The following is a 19208-nucleotide window of genomic DNA, read 5'->3' as shown; positions in this document are numbered from 1 at the left end:
CATTCAGCTCATTTGGTATTCTCAGCGGGGTTTCTAGTCTGGTCAGCTGACCTCCCTCGCACCACCTGTGGCCTCCCTCTCTTTCGCCTTTTCCCTTTCTCCACCCCCTCTGTGCTTCTTTCAATCAGCCAGTCTATCCCAACCATCAGCGTGCTGTGGGCGGGGGCGGGTGTGTGTGCGTGCGTCCGTGTGCGTGCGTGTGTGTGTGTGTGTGTGTGTGCGTGCATGCGTGCGCGCTGCTCTTTCATGGACTATCGGAATCATCAGCAATCTCCTGCATCGTTCTTCCCTTGATTGAGGCGAAGTCGGGGCCCCTGTCTGGGATAGCTGTTTGTTCGCCCGTGTGTGTGTGTCTGTGTGTGTGTGCATGCACACACAGACAAACGCCTGTTTGGCTGTGTTTCCAGAACTTGATGTTCCTTAGGATCACAGATTAGCCAGTACTGTATTGTTGCTCTGTGTTTGTTCGGCGAGGCGCCACAACTACAGGAAGACCCACTGTAAGCAAGGAAAGGTGTGTGTGTGTGTGTGTGTGTGCGCGTGCTTAGTTGTTTGTGTGTGTGCATTATGGGTGTGGGTAGGCCTTTTCTGACTCTAGACCACCTTTATAGTGGAAAGCAGCATGTTTTCCATAAGCACAATCTAAAAATATCCAAACAGACTTCAACATTCTTTAAAGTACACTTAAAAAAATAAATAAGTGCCAATATGCCTGTGTGAGACTTTAGTGTGTATTCTCCCTTTTGCCTGGGGAAATAAATGACTAAGAAATAATGGTGGTGGTGGTGGTAGTAGTAGTAGTAGTAGTATTCTTGTTAAGACTACTTCATCACTTATAGTTTTAGTAACACACTAAAAAATACTTGGTCACTTTTAGTCTCCCTCTTCTGATTGATCAACATAATATATTTTTGTTTTTTAAACAAAGATTAATTATTCATTGTTAAATAATGAAAATTTAATTTTAAAATCAAAACTATATTTATACTTTTTTTTTTAAATTCAGACCAAAGACAGACATGTAAACGGCGTACTTTTCAGCAAAGCTGCGCACAACAAGACTTCATCTAGTTCACACTTCATCTAGTTTTAGTGGAATTGATAGCGATCTTCATACAGCTGTACTGATCTATAAAGAAGAGGTGAAGGAATGGTACAAAAGTTCAAACCTCAGAGTCAACGAAATCTGTCGATCTGTACTCGGCGAGAGTGATGGAAATGACAACAAACTGATTAGAACATTTTTAGTTACTGGGCAAAAGAGCAAATGGTCCATGAAGCACACTCACATGCGCACACAAACTCACATGCACACGTGCACACTCTTGCTTGCACTAACACAGCCTGACACCTGCTCTGGTTACAGGATCTGTTTCCTATAAGCACCTTTTGGCTTGTTATCACAACAATCACAGCAGGAGTCAGGACCTGTTTTCTGGGCATTTGTGTCCATGCGTTTGTGTGTTTATGCGGCTGCTTGTTGAACAACCTGAAGATTCAATCCAGAACTTGAATAACAAACTCATAGATTAGTGTCTCTTCAGTTAACAGCACCTGCATGTTGTAGTTTCTGGTGTCAACAGAAAGACACATCTCCCAGACAGCAGGAATATATTTATATGTATGTATATTTCAGTTTAAGTAAAGATTTGGGAGGTTAAATGGTACCAATATGACTGCAGAGTGTTTGTATGACTCTGTAGCAGTAGCTTCTGTATACCTCTGTTTATGTACATGAACATATTAAAGCCTCTTTAATTACTGTGGCAGTGACTTTGGCTATTGAAAGCAAAGTCAAGATTACAAATAATTCCAGTCTACACTTCAGAAATATTACATCAGAAAACAAGTGAACAACACTCATGTTTCCAGACCAAACAGGTTACTCATGTAACCCACATTTCTGCCCCGAACAGCCAGGTGAAGACAATTTTTATTTTTGTTGTTGTGTCTTTACATAAGTCATGAATCATAAGTCATGAATCATAAACCTGCAATGAGCTCGTGTCTTTTAAACTCTGCTTACTCAGATTAAAGGCTTTTGTGGAATTCTTTTCGCCTGCTGTTGATGCGTTTAATTCCAGCTGTATCTGTTTGCATCTTTTAAGTGATGGAAACCTCGGCCTTGTTGTAATAACACACCATTACATTATGTCCAAAGAATGGGCATTGATGTTCTGTGTAAGTAAAAATTAAGAAATAAATGTGTAATGAGATGAAAGTTTTCCATTCTTAAATGGAAGATTTGCCTTAAATTTTTTTTTAATTAAAAAAAGGAGGACTTTATTTAAAGCTTAATTTCACTTGGAGCTTCACATTTGCTGAAATGATCCTTTAAATCAAATCTCTGTCGCAGGAAACCTTAAAACCTCCTTCCAAAGATACAAAAATAAATCTTTAAGCACCTAAAAATAAGAATTAGACAGATTCAATTAAATGTTAACGTGTGTGTGTGTGTGTGTGTGTGTGTGTGAGAGAGATTGTTATGCTTATTACTGTACATGAATCTACATCAGATTTTCATACGTTAGTGCATGAGATATGATGCAGTGTCAGATCACCCTGAACACCACGCTCTCTATCTGCTCATGTTTGAATGCAGATCTGAACAGATGAAGCTTTGTGCTGTGCAGACAGAGAGGGCTGCAGGGGAAAACTGTATTAACGGCCTCATTACTGCCAGCAGAGAGGGGAACAGACACAATATGTCCGAGAGCAGCAGCGGCAGCAGCTCTGCCCTCTTTGTTTTTGTTCCGATTAGGCCTGAAAATAATCTCGCGACTGGGCAACATGTGAGTGTGCGTGCACATGTTCCTCCTTACGCTCCAGGCTGCAGGCGTCCAATGGCAAGTTTATCGCAGCGAGAGTACCAAAAGTGATTGGAAAAAAGCTTGCGGGTAAGGGGGAGAAAAATAATGAATGAGGACCGAGGGTGTGGACTGTTGTACCACATTCAGATTTCAGGTTTGCTTTCCAAGTAGCAACGCTTCAGGTTGAAAAACATCTGGCTGTGCTGCATTGTTCGATTCCGAAGCTGCCTGTCGGGTGAGCTCATAATTCTGATTGATGCTTGTAAAACGATTTGAGAGCCAAGTGAAAGTTATAAACATGAGTTACACATAATTAGAGCAGCAAATTTGGTCATTTGAAGTCTATTCAATAAAAGCAAGTGTGGATCTGTTGGATGACAAATTACTGCCAGAGACAAATGATTTATAGATGTTTTTTTCATTTTAAAAACCATTAAAAGTCATTTTAAAAATACACGAGTTAATTTCACAAATCAAAATAGACGTGATTTGTATTCTACTATTCTTATTTCACTGTGATTAATTTTATTTCCTCCACTGTTTTGATTAGTGTTACGCTGCTATCAGTTAAAGTAATGACTTCTTCTGCTGTTTTGTGTGTCGAGGGGAGGAGGGTAAATTGAAGAAGCTGCTTTCTTATCTGTGTATGAACAATGTGCAAACAGAGTAGGATAAGCGGCCTGCATGTGAAAACACTCCCCTGCTGTGCAACGAGTTTGACGTCATTATTTTGCAATGTGAGTGAAACAGAAAATATGCTGAGACGGATTTAAAAGAATTGGCTCAACTGGTATTCGGAATGACAATGTGACAAAGATAATTGGCGCCAAAAGCTTCCCAGCAAGTGTTGCATCTGAACACAACACAGAGTACTGGTGAGTGTGCGAGGCTGACGAGTTGCATAAAATGACGTCTGCTTCAGTGGCGCCGACTTGACCACAACTTCCAGTTAAGTCACAACTACTGCAAGCAAACAAAGGAAAGATGATGGCCTTGCAGGTATGAAAATACCTCAGTATGAAGGTTGGCTTTTCCAGGGACTGAGTATCTCTGAGTGGTATCTGCTGCTAAAGTACTATTTCCATCTTCAGCCTTTCAACCACAATTAGTATTGTCACATTCAGGGCTCTACATTCAGTGTGAGTCAGGCTGATGTTGCTCTCTGCCTCTCGTGTTCGTGTACCTTTTGCGTGTACCTGAGCATGTGACTGGCTGTGGTTTAGAGTGACAGTCTCACTTCTCTCGCAGAGGTTTCAGAATGCCAGATATGTGTTTTCTACTTGTTTTAATACCCAGATCTCACACCACGTCGCCCTCTTAGAGAGGAGAAACAGACGAAACCAAATCATCTGTTCCATCACAAACGCAACACAAACAGAAATCCCTTTGGAGCTACTCATACCACGTTTGCGTGAGTTCTTGATGATTAAAATAGCTGGTGACCCGCATCTCCCCCCCTCTCAGCTTTGGTTGCAACTCTCGTAGGCCTTTTTAAAAGCAGCTTTTGGATGTGCCAATGAATCGGAGCAGAACAAAGAATGTTATCTCCGCGTTTTACATCATTTTATGGCAAGAATAGAAGTTGGAGCTGAAACTTGTGGGATGTTTTCATTTCAGAAGCTTTAACAAACACATTCATGTTTTGGCCTGAGGTGAGTGAGTGTGCTGTTTTGGGTTTTTCTTTTAGGTGTGCTTCAGCTTTCAAAATAGTATTTATGACTGCAGCACTGACGGATCATCATTGTCAGCTTGCTGGAGGTCACCTTGCTGTACATGTATGTGTACCTATATATTGTGGTTGCGAGTTTAGTGTGTCATTCTGAAGTGGCAGAAACTTGTGGTATGTTGGTTTGTGGTATGTTTAACCTTTGGCTTGTTTGCTTTAGTGTGCGTAGCCCAAGGTTAAAAGATGAGGCCCTGCCAGTAGGAGCTGAGAGGGTGGCGCAAACGGTATAATGTCCTTTAGTAGCCCTTTTAATGTATTTTTCATGTTTGATCCAACTTTTTGGGATGAGTCGAGAGTCTGAGGAGGGCAGCGACTGGCTGATCGTACAGAATTTTCCACATGGCTTGATTGCATGAACTCGGTACCCTCTGCAGCCAGACTGTCTTCTCAAATATGCGTCCTGTATCGAGCAGCAACTACCAACTATCTTTTTTCCTTTTTTATGCAGCATCTCAAACTGTATCAAAACAAGACAAAACATACAAAATGCAGCAATGCAAAGGCAAGTCTGAGCAGGTACTGTAGGCCGAAGACTTTCTTTTTAAATAAATGTATCAGATCAGGAGTCCTGCATGAGTAGGGTGCAAAGTCTAAGAGCTGGGGTTAACCCTAAAAAGAGATGGAGCAAACAGGAAAGACTCCATTTACCTCCATTTACCAATCTGGGTCAATATCTAAGCCACTTCAAGTTTGCGCAGTAACTTTCAATGTCCAGAAATCAGGCTTCAGAAGAGGACACTTCCTGTCTCACTCAAGTGAGGCAATTCCACACAAGAACTTGAGATAGTATTGAGTAAATTTGGTTGGCAAATTGTCCAATATGGCCCTCTCTCTTAAGACGAGACATTCCACTTGATGTATTTTTACTACTGGAACAACAATTCGCTCAGGACTCAGACGCCACATTGTAAAACACTTTGTAAGCATTTATAGAGTTCAGTAGGAGTGCTTTATGGTCTGAAATGGATGTGATGCATTTGTGTCAATACTGTCATAAATGCATTGTGCTTTAACCCGAGCCATTATTGCAAACTTAGTCACGTAGTTTTACTGCCTAAATATATTCAAAGAATGACATAAGGGAAGGTAAAAAAACAACAACATATACATATATAATAAACGTAAGTGGAAAATAATTGAATATGAGGTATCTGACAAGACTTTTCTTCTAGAAACGGCATTACTTGATTACCAGCATTGGTTTTGTTTGATTTGAGTCACTGAAGCACAAGATGAAATAAATCTGTCAGACCAGATTTATCTTTTACTGCAGGTCAAAGTGAACACATTTTCTGCAGTAAATCGTTGTGGGAACGATTTGAGGAATGAAGGAAAGAGAAGGTAGGAAGAAGAAAAATACTGGAAATTTTTTAAAGTTTTACTTGAGTAGATGCACCTGACCTCTAACCTCTGGTATGCACATGCACGTGCAGGTGGGCGCGTGTGTTTGCGTGCACGTTTGTGAATATGAGCGAGGGGTCAGTGAGTACATCGGAAGGCTGCAATGCCCTGGTGAAGCGCTGTGACTCCCATTGTTTTCTGTACTGAAATAGTCTGCTGGGACCTTCAGCAACAATGGCCCTGGACAATCAAAGAGTGGCACACTACACACACACACACAAAGACAAAAGAACACACATTCACACATCAAGGAGCTAGTTGAAGTTTGCTCTCTCAGTTGGCTTGATTGAGTGGAAGCAGTCTGCTGTCTGCTGGCTCATCAGTAATGAGACTTTGAGTGACTGACAGTCGGGGTTAATGAGTTTAAACCTCAGAGACGAGCAGGGAGACTCACTGATGGGACATAACACTCGATGAGATAAGATAATGGTGCTTCTGTGCTCTGCCTTTCCTGTTAATTGTATGCTATCTTGTCCTTAATGTGTGTTTGCATGTTGGATTTTCTAGTTTGTGCGTTTTGTGGACTCCAGATTTTGGCTGCAGGGAAAAGTTTAATTTTGTAATACGAACCACTGAAAACGCTCTTGCTTTATGTTTAAGTAAAAGAGATGATTTGGTCCTGTTTTTGTTTAAAAAAAAAAAAAAATGTTTTTAAAAATCTTGTCTGTTAAAAGGAGGGGATTTGTCTCTGGAGCATAAACAGATATAAGGAATTAACATTATGGTCATTTTAACAGAAGTGCAAATTAAATCAGAAATACTATAAATTTATGTTATAAACTTTCTAGAATTTGTTTTAGTTAAGTTACAATAATTTATGATTATTTACTTTTGGCAGTTTTTGCTCTCCATAGCAACGATGTTGTGACAAAATAATTCTGATAATAGAAAATAAAATGCCAATTTACCCTTTTTATTTCTACTTTGATTTTGGATATATATTTTCAGAACATTTATTTACATAAATTGATAAATGTACATCATAGCGATCTTATGTTAATGCATAAGCATTTATGTCTTGTAGTCTCCAGTGGGAAGGTCATGAACACATTCAGCACCTGTTGAGTATTATCATAACTTAGTTTTTCTGAAGTATCCCTTCATTGCAGCACAACAAAAGCCACTTTTGGCAGTACACTTAATCACAAAGGGTCATGACGGTGAGCAACTCCACATCTTTGATTTGGCAGATTTTAATTTTCTTTTTTTTCTTTTTTTTTTACCCTGGATGCCCTTCCTGAGGCAAAGGGATATGTGTCATCGAGCCAGGGCTCATGGAAATGTGAAAACCACTCAATACACATGCAAAGGTAGCAAGTGTTTTTCACCAAGAGTCATCTAAAGTATCTTAAATAAAGTGTAAGCTGAATATTGGAAACCAGTAATATATTGAAATCTACAAGAGTCAGTAAAAACACTTTAAGCCCCACAGTGTCCTAAAACAGCAGTGATCCCACCCCCATCAGAGTTCCTTCACCGAGACTGTAAATCTGATCCAAGTGGTGATAAAATGTCCTCTTATATGTACTTTCCGCTGTATGGAATAATGTAAACGCGTCCAGAACACACACGACTGCCATTTTTCCTGGCATTTAGCTGCTGTGTTGTGTAAAGCATCGGTATGCACAACGGTTGAATGGTTCAATGTACACTTTCTATATGGGCATGCAGGACGTTTTCTGTTGTTCGACCTTGTCATAGCAAGAAAACACTTCTTTAGTCGTCTCACTTGGTTCAGTATTTCATCAGGTGTTTAATTTGGCACTTTATTCTCTTATCTCAGTGGGTTGTAAGTCTCCGCTTCAGAAGAGATCTTTTACGGTGTGAAGGCATCTGGCTTCTTTACCTTTTAACCTTGGTGCCAAAATATTTGTTTCTTCTGCACTGCTACATTTTCTTTCTGGCCCTGCATGTTGCAGTTCTGCCACAGATGTGATCAAGTCTGATAAACCACATCGTGTCACCACTGACAGAGGGCATGTGAAGTTCAGCAGAGCTTCACCTCGCCTGTTGTGGTTTGTAAAGTTATCTTTTCCGTGGAGGCTGCTCACAGATCTGAGGGTAAAAAAGCTTTTTGTTCACAGCACTTTTTTTTTTTTTTTTTTTTAACTTAACCTGTTTTTGGCTCTTGTTAAAGAACAAAATGCTCAATTTAAATCTGTATGAGAAAGGTCCCACTTAATTGTATCGGAACTTTTATTTTAGTTTTTTCTTTTCTGCATTTTAGGATGGAGATTGTAAAAATGTTTCAGTCTTGTTACTCAAGAAATTTTAAAGTGAATTTTGTTACTTAAAAAATGAATTAAATGCTGTTTTACCTGAGAATTGATATCCCAGAGCCAAGCTAATACACTTTTATGAACTTAAGGTGCAGATACCTGCTTTTTAATGCCCAAATAAAGTACTACACCACCAGAACTGGAGCCAAGACTTTATAGATGGGTATTTATACAATAAACTACAACAAACTAGCAAAAGAGAGTATAACTTTTAAGCCTTAAAAATTTTTAACGAATAAATTAGAAAAACAAAAAAGTCCTCCAAGTAATTCTAAACAGCTATACAGATGAAAACTGATTTTTGTAACAGACTCTAAATAATATGAAAGTCTATGACAATTGTCTCTTTTGGAGTAATCCTCAGGTGGTTGAGTGAGAAACTGCAGTAACTGCAAAAAAAACCAAACTATGCTGTATTCTGCTGTGTATCCATATTGGTCACTGTCTTATTTATAGTCACACCTGTTGCATAATCATGCTGTTCCTGTCCAGGTATTTCAGCAGAGGTGATTCAGTGGATTTAAATGGAGCATGATGAGTCTGCTATTATGATGTTACCACAGTTTTATTATTCCATCCGGCAGCATTCTTCTGTCAGTTTCTTCCCCTGCTGCTGTTGCTTTGCAGCTTTTTCATATAAATCTGAACCCTGTTGCGCAACCTTACCAGTCACATGTTGTGCAGACGGTATCCAGTGACTAAGAGTTGAATTTGAGCATACGAGGGAGCCCAGATAAAGCCAAACTCCACGTGTGATGTCCTAATATGGATTGTTGTGCTGATGTCTTGGATCAGCGATTAAACTAGGACTGTTTGCCTATTTGAGCTTTCACGTCCAAATCTGATGCATTTCTTTTTCAGAGCCTGGAGCCAAAAAAAAGAAACCATATCCATGGAAAATTACCCAGAGTTCTGCTTGCTGACATAATTTGGCCCGCTCTTGTGTAGGCTTTGTTGGCGGCATTTTTGCTATAGCTTGACCGCCATGAAAAGATTTTCAGATTTGATTGTTGAAGTAAACGCTTTTATCTTGGAACCTCGGTGCTGTGAGCAAAAGCTCTCTCCCTCAAACAACAAATGCATTAACCAGAGGAAATTAAAATAATCACCTGCCTACACGTCTTTAACCAGGTTTCCAATTTAAATTTTATTTTTAAAGACCAATTTACATCTATTAAAACCCATTTTCCTCGCATGGAACACAGACTCCAAACACGCTGTATAATCCTCCTGTTGGCAAAGTTCAAATTGAATTTTGCTCAATAGGTTTCACTAAATCCAAATACGAATGAGAAAGTTGAACAAAAATATGCATGAAAGTGGACACAGGAGGTGAATGAGTTACCAGTGGGATGGTTATTTTTAAGATATTGTAATTGTTCTTTTAACATCAAGAGGAAAAGGTTGAGAAAAGCCAGTCTTTAGTTGGTTAGGGACTGAATTTTAGTGAGTATTCAAATCAGAAGCCAGGATGAACATCTTTTATAACAAGTTCAATGCATTTTTTTCCACATTTCACTTTTTTCTCATAAAAGGATCTTTTGATCATTTTTGAAGTGTGCTGTTTCAGCGAGTACCGGTACATATGTGTGTTTTTCATAGATATACAGTGTTTGTGTTAGTGGCCTGGTGACTGATCTCTTCATGCAGGAAGTGAAGGAAATCGTGTCGCGTCATAAGAAGTTATTGTTTTCTTATCTCTAAATACATCTTTTTTGTGTTCCTTCTGTAGTTCTGCCTTGCAGTGTCTTTACTCGTTATACAAGTTATTTCTTTCCATTACACGGAAACTGTTTCTGCAACTTAAACCAGCCTGACTGCCAACTGCTGAACTGAACTGGCTTTCTGCATCTCAAACAGGGACGTCCCCTTCTGTACTGACAGACACTGATAGGCTTTGAAGCGATACCAAAAGCAGGAGCTGCTGAGGTGTATGTTTCTGTTTATGATGATCAATAACTGGTGTCAAGCTCACACAAAGTGAAATTCAGGTTCAATCGTAGTCCTTTAACAAGCAAGTCAAGCAATTTTTGAATACTGAATATGTTTGCGTAACTTTATCAAAAAAGTGACTTCATGTGTGTTGGGTTGCAAAAACAAAGGCAGCGCAATAACATTTCTGCAGCTCTATTTGTTGTATCATTGATGTGAATTTCTGATATTGCTGATATTTCCACATGGCCCAGTTTGTTTCTGATGTGGAAATATGTAAGTTCTAATTTTTCAGGGGGAAAAAAACAAAAGAGCAATTATTGTACCTCAGGGCTGCAGAAAAGCTTTATAAACCAACCACTTCTTTGTATTTATACTGAATGATGCATTGTATTCGAACTTGTGAGCGAACCCCCTTTGAAACGGGCACATTTGGTACTTGTCGAATCACATGGGGATTTATGAGATTGGTTTCTTTATGCTGTGGTGTGCCCGCAGCAAGGTCGAGTAGGAAATTTTAAAGACCCCAGACAGTGAGTGCATTCATGGAAGATTAACTGCTGAATGATACAGAAGAACCTGAAATATAATTATTAACGAAGACCGACTGTCTCATTAAGCCAACCGACTTCCAGAGTAACCGTATGATTATGTGTCTGTGAAGGTTCTCAGTCATCCAGGTCATCGTAGTCAAAGGAGCTTGCAAAGAAAAGCGTCTGGACTTCTTTAAGTTCTTCAAGCAACTTAAAGAAGTCCAGACGCTTTTCTTTGCAAGCTCCTTTGACGTATGATTATGTGTCATTGTTCATGTTTAAATGACCATTTGTCTGTTTTGTGGCGCAGGAGCAGCTCAGAGAGACGTAAGGAGAAGTCTCGCGATGCAGCGCGCTGCAGGCGCAGCAAAGAGACGGAGGTGTTCTACGAGCTGGCCCACCAGCTGCCTTTATCCCACAGCGTCAGCGCTCACCTGGACAAGGCATCCATCATGAGGCTCGCTATCAGCTTCCTCCGTACACGCAAGCTGCTCGCCATAAGTACGAACACTACACCACAGGCAGATACACACAGACTCACACAAATATGCACATGGGTGACAAACTAAAGGGAGAATTTGAGACTCCTGACTTGGTTTCAGTTATGAACATAGTCATAGGCATATGCATGTCCATAGCATGTCTTTTATCTTCCTTTCACCCCAACCGGTCGCTGCAGATGGCCCCGGCCCTCCCTGAACCTGGTTCTGCTGGAGGTTTCTTCCTGTTAAAAGGGAGTTTTTCCTTCCCACTGTCGCCAAAGTGCTTGCTCATTGTTGGAATTTTCTCTGTATGTATTATTGTAGGGTCTACCTTACAATATAAAGCACCTTGAGGCAACTTTTGTTGCCACCAATGCTGTGATTGGTCTTTGCTGTCAAATATGTATGATTTTGGTCCTCCAGACAGGACTCCCTACCTCTAGGAGAACAGAATGAACTTGGGAGAATTGGCCATCCCTTCAGTAGAGTTCTTAGTGTGTCAATACCAAGGTGCTCTGAAGATGTGCTGTTCTTACAGCACATCAGCTCTTTACCAAGCCCATATGTATTTTTTTTTCCTTTAATTTGTCACACACCTCTAAATGCAAATCGGTGCAAGCTTCCATGCAGTGAATCTTAATTCGTTACACAAAGGGGAAAAAATTCAAACGGCACACCACCTCCCTCCAGCAGCTTCTTTGACGTGTGATCACAGATTTGCGTCGGCACGTTCGTGTGTGTGTCTGTTGCTATGTCGAGTTGTCCAGTAAAGCAGGAAAGTATTTGCTGGCGTCTTTCTTTGCACTTCTCCTCCTTCCTCTCGTCTTAGTTAAAATTAGAAGCCGAGGAAGCTTAACAAAGAATCAGACCTATTGTTCTGGAATTCCTCCACTGCGTCCGTGTCTCGAAGTGAGATCAGAGAACCACAAAATTTAACAACCAACGTCAATTGTCAGCACTGCAGCTTGTTAAAAAATGTTTATTTTTCCTTAATAGAGCTAGAAAACTTGAGTTCACACAGGGGAGGAGGTGGTAAAGTGAGGTTTTAACCTTTGACACCTGTATGCTGGTAAACTTCCCCACGATATCTTTAAAGTCAAAGCTGTTTGTGTATAGATGAGCAATATTCATGTTGTCGCTGATTTAAATGACTGTCTTTGTTTTTGGTTTTTGTTTTATTGACTGTGTCATTATAACACACGGAGGAGAAAAAAAATGTTGGCATGTAATTTAAATAATTCCCATCATTCACACTTTGTGAGCTGACCTGATTTATAATTTCTTTAAAACCATTTTTATAGCAATTAATAAAAGCTGTCAGCTCTACGACACCATAGTAATAAAACACAGGAAAGCACTGTGATTAATGCCATACCTTAGACTTATCTGTAAATCTTTAGACTGCCATTAGTCTATTCTTATGTAACTTTTGATTTTTCTATTTATTGCTCTTTATTTATGATTGACTACTTTCATTGTTCGCAGAGGAAATAGCCATGCATTCAACCAGTGCTTCCTTAAACAACAATGATCACTACTTCCCATTTCTTCTTTGTAGACGATCATTAATCAGAGCATTTATGTGTCGTTTCTTTATTCATTTAGCATCTCAAGTAGTTTTAAGGATTTTAGCGCACAAATTACACAAATGAAATCGATGCTTGATAAAGATGTGGAATATGGGCTGAGTTTCCACTAAAAAAAGAACAATTAATCAGGGTGTTTTACAAAGATTTAAAAAAAAAAAAGCAATCCAGCAGCACATTCGTTGCGCGTTTGCCTGAGGTTAAAGGGTTAGTTAACCACAAAAAGAGATAAAAATGCAAATGGTTTCAGTTTCAAATTCCAAGATTTTGAGATATCCACCTGTAAAACATCTGCCTCTATCCAAACACAATGGTAGCTACTGAAACTTTCTCAAAGCACTCAAAAGCAGGGTTCAAAAGTCATTTGGGTGATACAACCAATTTAGGGTAATTAACATTTCCTGAAATTCCAGTAGCGGTTGTCAGACGTGCTCGCATAGCTAAAGAAGTGTTAAAGGGGGGGAGTATGTATGAGATGTATGTAAAGGAGAGGTTAACAAGTGCGAACGAGAGGAGGAGGAGGAGGCGTGCACGGGGAGGAGCTGTAAAGGTAATGAGGGTAGGAAAGCAGCGGGTGAGAGGGGAGGAGAGCAAAAGGAGATCCGTGAGATGCAGCTGCAGATACAGCATTATCAGGCCGGTCTGATTGCTCCGTGATGGAAGGACAGATTGCGGAGGAAACGAAGAGCTCTGCCCATCGTTCGGCTGGTGCTGGCATTACCCCTGCTAGCCATAACAGCCGACTGCCTTGGCGCCAAACATGCTGGAATGCACCCTCACAAACACACAAACATACTGTATGTGCACCCAAGAGCTGCTGTAGGGAACACCTCCCTTAAGTAACTTACGCTCAGTTGGGACCTGATGAACTTTGATGTACTGATTAGGAGGTACTCAAAGGATTCAGCTGTATTTTTGTCTCGACTTTGACTTAACTTGGATCAAAATACTGTGAAACATATGCGTTCCTAATTGCAGAGGTCCCAGCTGTGTTTGAAGTAGAGTCCTACATTTTGGGAAATATACTGATTTACTGCCCTTTGATCAGACGGCCAAATATTTTGTTTTCATCTGTACGCCATTTGTTCTCTGGCAAATTGCAAGTTCCCTCAATTGAGTTCATAATATATTAATAATTTGCATTTTTTAAAAAGTATCTTTAGTATGCTTAACGTTTTCCTAGCATATAACTTAAGATAAATAATTTAAAATAAACACATAATTGCACCTCGTACAGCTCTAATATATGATAGAACATGCTGAAATCCTGATCACGTCTCTTCATTTTGCTCCTCATGCTTTAATAAATATTTTCCCAGATTTTAAGCAACTACTTTTATATATATTTTATACATGTTTTTATAACATATTTTGAGAATGCGGCCCCCTCAAAGACTACAAACAGCTGAAGTTAATGGAAATCAAAATAAATATACTTGAGATACTTAAAAGTGTTAAGTGTTTTTAGCCTATTTTATTGCTTTAAAACTAAAATTATGAGCACAGCATCAGTTCAGAGTCTTAGTGACACAAGACTGGCTCTAACCACCTGATCTCCTGACCAAGACTGGGATTGTCTGAAATCATCTGCCAAAAAGAAAAAAGTTTAAGTTTGAACCCACTGTCCAGCAGAGCCCTGCCTGTTGTTAATGGGTGATTGCCGTTGAGTGTGAATGTGGGCGTAAGTGGTTGAATGTCTCTCATTGTTAGCCTTGCGATGCGCCGTCGTCTCTTTCATGACAACCAGGATGTGCTCAGCATTCCAGCAACCCTAACGATTGGATAAGCAGTAGAATAAAAAGCAGATTGACCAAAATAAGGGAAAAAATATAGAAATTTCCAAACAACTATTGTAACAGATGTTTTCAGTAGAGTGCTTTTATATTAAGTTACTGCTTTAGTAACATGTGCATAAATGACAGACAACTCTTCAACTGGAGATGTGCATATGGATTTTCTTTTTTTTTTTCTTTTTTTTTTCTTTTTTCTATTCTTGGTTGCGTTCATTACTGAATATTTCTCATCTTTTCAGAACACAATTTGTGTGTCATGTATTTGTTTTTGTTTTTTTAATGGTACTTATCGAAATTGTGCCTTACTTTTAGATTTATGTACTGGTTCCCTTCAGGCATTTACTGACCTAACAAAACTATTCTGACAGTTTAGGCTCTATCAACAAGAAAGAAAGAAAATATTTGTTTTTGTTCAGTTTCACGTTTTCTTCTCCTCGTTTTAAAATCAAATCCTAACCCCAAAAATAGATGCTCATTTGAGCCTCAGTCCCTGAAGCGGGTAGGTGACATTGTCAAGGTTTTCTCTTGTGGCGTCCTAATGTGTAGCACACCCTGAATACTATCTCTTTTGTTTGGCATGTGAAAGCATGCACCAGATATTCTGTCTTTACAAACGTGATGAACAGGAAAATGGTGGAAAAAGAATTCCCACTATGACAGTCACATAATGTTCTGAGTTCATATTATGAGAAACTCATTTTGCCTCACTGCTCTGTCCCTTCATTCTGTCCAGTATGACCGGACAAATGTCAGAAAACAGAGGGGAAATGATTCTCTTAGCAGCAGCTGTCCCTATCAAACGCTCTGTTCTGCTCCCCATTATTCTGAAACGAGGGCAGTTACGCAACCAAAGAACAGCACAGAGAAAAAAAGTGCAACTCAGTCCAAATGACTGGTAATCACAGCTTAGTATTTAGGCCAAAGGTGGCGCTGGTCTTTGGATAGAGCCTTGAGAGTCTCCCCAGCTCCCTGGGGCCCATGTGAAAGCTCCGGTTCCTCCAGGGGCTAATGCTATCTGGGCCCAGCTCCAAACTCAAGCCCCAGGCCTCGTTGGAAGCCTTGAGAGTTGCTCTCTCTTATCTCAGGGAAACACACTAGAGGAATTGCAAGCTTCCCATCCTCCACCCCCATCAACTACTGGGCTTTGTTCAGCGTGAAGCCAGCGTCTGCAAACACATACGCCCTGCCTCTTGAGTTGGGGCCAGCTCGAGGCTAGAGGTGTTTTTTTTTTTTTTTTTTTTTTTTTCTATCAATTAGCTGAAACAAGACACTGTGGACAGACTGGAGTCACTGTGTGTAAATGTTTGGATACTGCGCTGAGTGTATTTGAGCATAATTGCAAGTTATGTCCTAAAAGCGGGCACCGCTTGAGCAGTTTGTCAGGGTCGAGGATCAGGGGTGGCCGGAGATGCAGGAAGAAGCTACAGTGGTTTGTTTTGTCCCCGAGCCAAAGCTTCAAGAGGGAAAACAAACCTGATGCGTGCACACAAACACACACAGATTCACAATGATATCCATTTATAATCAGCACTGAATGAGAAACCATTTGTAAGCGTCTCCTGTTTGCTGCCTCTCCCTCCAGGCTGCAGCAGCAGCAGCAGCGACGGCGAGGACAACGGACAGATGGACAGCCTGTACCTGAAGTCTCTGGAGGGCTTCATCACCGTAGTAACATCAGATGGTGACATGATCTTCCTGTCCGAGAACATCAACAAATTCATGGGACTCACGCAGGTACACAGCCATTAAAGAACACTTAAATAAACAGACAAGTGCAGACACTTCTAAATGTGATCAGTTCCTGTTTATTTGCACGCAGTCATAGTTGATGCTATTTTTTGTTTTTGCAGGGAGGGGGGGGGCCGTCCACAGACACAGAATAAAGTGCTATATAAATACAGGTGAATTTGGCTTGTAGTTTAAAGTGCTTTGAGAGGTCATAAACATCACCAACGTCTAACATCTTTGCACGTGACATGTGGATAGATTTTTTTTAATTTTCTTTAACTTCTCAAGAAGATTGGAAGAAAGACATTAACCCAGTCAGACAGGACGCAGATGTGGATGTTAACGGGTACTCAGGAGAGAGAGAGGGGTGTGTTTATGTGAAATGCCTGTCATGCCAGCAGTGTGTGTTCAGTCAAGACGGTGAGGTTCAACTATAAACACATTATGCATTTTCTTTCCCCACCCTCTCTGGCACCAACTTAAACAGCAAATCGTAAAGGAGAAGTTTACTGTAAACGCTGAAAAAAAAGCTCTGCTTTGCGACCCTGCGCTGCCCTCAGCTTTCTGATTTCAGGCTTTCCTTGTGACCCATTTGCCTGAACTTTATGTCCCTTAAGTGGATTTTCTGGAAGAAAATCATTTGTGGTAGAAGATTTGTCCAAAAACTTAGTGGTCTTCCTTCACTCCTTACACCGTTGCTGTGGAACAGAAGGAGAACACATTTCACTTCTGGTTGGACACTTGTCTTTGATGTCCAAATTTTATTCTTTTAGTGTGTTCATTACATATTTTATATTATATGGGGCAAATATAAACTGCATAGAAAGTGCAGCTTGACTGGTTATCGGAGGATTACAATCACAAGCTGCTAAAGTTTTGTTTGTTTAGTGTTGAAGCATTCTGTGTTTCTGGAGGTGACACACTTTTGTGCATTTGTTCATTCATGGTGGCCGCCATTACTCACGCTCACTACCCCCTCTTCATCTATTTATCCCAAACAAAACTACTGGTGCTGGTGCCAGAAAAAGAAATATGCAGCCTGTCTAACTGATGGAACAACTACTGTAAAATGTAGAGAAAACTGTAACAGAAAGGCAATTGTATATCTTTATTTAACATTCCTTATTTCAGGATTTTTATTTATTTGTTTGCTTTTTGTTTTTCAGGTGGAGCTTACTGGTCACAGCATCTTTGACTTCACCCACCCATGCGACCATGAGGAGATCAGAGAAAACCTCAGTCTGAAGACGACTGGTTAGTACACAGTCTCATACGCATTATCTTCTATCCACCTATGACAACTGTTACAGTCACCTGATAATGGTTTACTGATTAAAAAAAAATATGCAGTCATTCTGACATGACAAGTGATCTTTTCATTCTCCTCCTTATCAGAAAATGCCCCCTGAAATAAAGTAGAGGAATGTCTGTGGAGTCTTATCTACTCAATAAAAGAATAAATTTGCTCAGCAATTCACAAGCTAAGCTGCCCATTAGATAATAGGATATCCTGTGTACAAAGTTGATGTTTTGTCCCACCCACGTCACCATGAGGAGATCATAGAATGTATGTAACAGAAAACAAATTAAGCAACTCACTGGAGAGCATTAATACCACCCAAATTAAGAAATAATTAAAAAAACAAATACACTTAAAAGATGCTCACAATACAAATAGTTAAGTCTTCGAAGAAGACAAGATTCCTAAGCTTTGATTCAGACTGGAAACATTTAAAGGTCACCTGTAATACTCATTACCAGCTTCATATTGTTAGTAAAGGAACAATTCGCCTTTCAGTTCATTCTGTCTGAAATCAGCTCCTCCTCATTTATGGTCACCCTCCGTATTGAGTCGGCTTTCATGACCATATTGGGAAATCTACTCACAATGACATCATACAGTAACAAGAGCAAAAGAAACTGTGTTAAACTGTGTATTATCTAAGCCCGAGAGTGTGCCTCATATTAATTGCCTGTACATACTCTAACTTCCTTATTTGAAATCGTGGCAGTGGTTCATTAGGTCCACTCACAGCATTTTGAGATTACGTAAGTGTGAAGTCATGCAGCCATGCTGGATAACTGGAGGCATAATCTAAGTAAACTTCCCCCAATCATGTTAGAGTTTGTATTTTAATTCTAGTTGTTTCTGATTTCAAATCAATTTTTTTTTATGTAGTGCCAAATCACAACAACAGTCGCCTCAATTATAAAAGACAATAAACTAATCTTGTGTTAGTTTGCTGCTTTCTGGACATTTCTGTGGACAAGTGACACCGGTGTGACTTCTTTACTTCAGTATGTGTAGTCGCACTGCTGTTACGTATCTGCAGCGTGACTCCAGTGAAATAAAATGTCATCAGCTGATGTTAACGCAAACAAACTCTGAGGCAGGATTTTGTGATTTTTATTTTATTTATTTATTTTTTGTTGAGAATTCGAACTCTTTCCCCTGCATGTGTGTATATATAGAATATAAGCACACACAGAGTGTTGATAACGCTTATCAGCACTGGCCGCAAAACTTGCAAGTAGAACAATACTTTATATTTTATAGGCCTGTTTCTATTTAAATCTTTCACTCAGTCACTCGCATATTAACGTACGCAGTTGTTTTTGGCCTGAAGAGACGTTCGTCTGGTGTTTGTTTTGCTCAACCTTAGCTATACGGAGATAAAGACTTGTGAGTTTGGAGTTTGACACAAGAGACACTTAATTTCTTGGCTCCGAGGCATCGCGCAAACGCTGAACTCTCACTTGTGATGTAACAGCTTGGCTTACTTTCCAGCTCCTGTCATGTGGGCCGAGGGATGTAATGACTGTGTTAACCTTGACATTAAGTCATAATAAGCATGTTTTCTTCTTCTTAATAGTGTGGGGTTTTTTTTTTGTTTTGTTTTTGTTTTTTTTGTTTTTAATTGATTTTTTTTTTTAATTT

The 19208-nt window shown here is 39.8% G+C and overlaps 1 protein-coding gene across 1 annotated transcript in view; it reads left to right on the top strand.

The window, feature by feature from the left end:
* The window catches only part of epas1b (endothelial PAS domain protein 1b), a 45720-nt gene that overhangs the window by 11138 nt on the left and 15374 nt on the right, over positions 1 to 19208 (top strand). The window contains exons 2-4 of the mRNA XM_042223223.1: positions 10992 to 11182; positions 16125 to 16276; positions 17437 to 17524. Coding sequence (XP_042079157.1) covers positions 10992 to 11182; positions 16125 to 16276; positions 17437 to 17524 — 431 coding nt within the window. The remainder of the gene's footprint in view (positions 1 to 10991; positions 11183 to 16124; positions 16277 to 17436; positions 17525 to 19208) is intronic.

The sequence above is a fragment of the Haplochromis burtoni genome, unplaced genomic scaffold (genome assembly GCF_018398535.1).
Source record: "Haplochromis burtoni strain Fernald_Lab_line unplaced genomic scaffold, NCSU_Asbu1 Contig_106, whole genome shotgun sequence".
In the NCBI taxonomy this organism is placed as follows: domain Eukaryota; kingdom Metazoa; phylum Chordata; class Actinopteri; order Cichliformes; family Cichlidae; genus Haplochromis; species Haplochromis burtoni.
The sequence above is the reverse complement of the archived record's forward strand: the minus strand, read 5'-3'. Positions and strand labels throughout refer to the sequence as shown.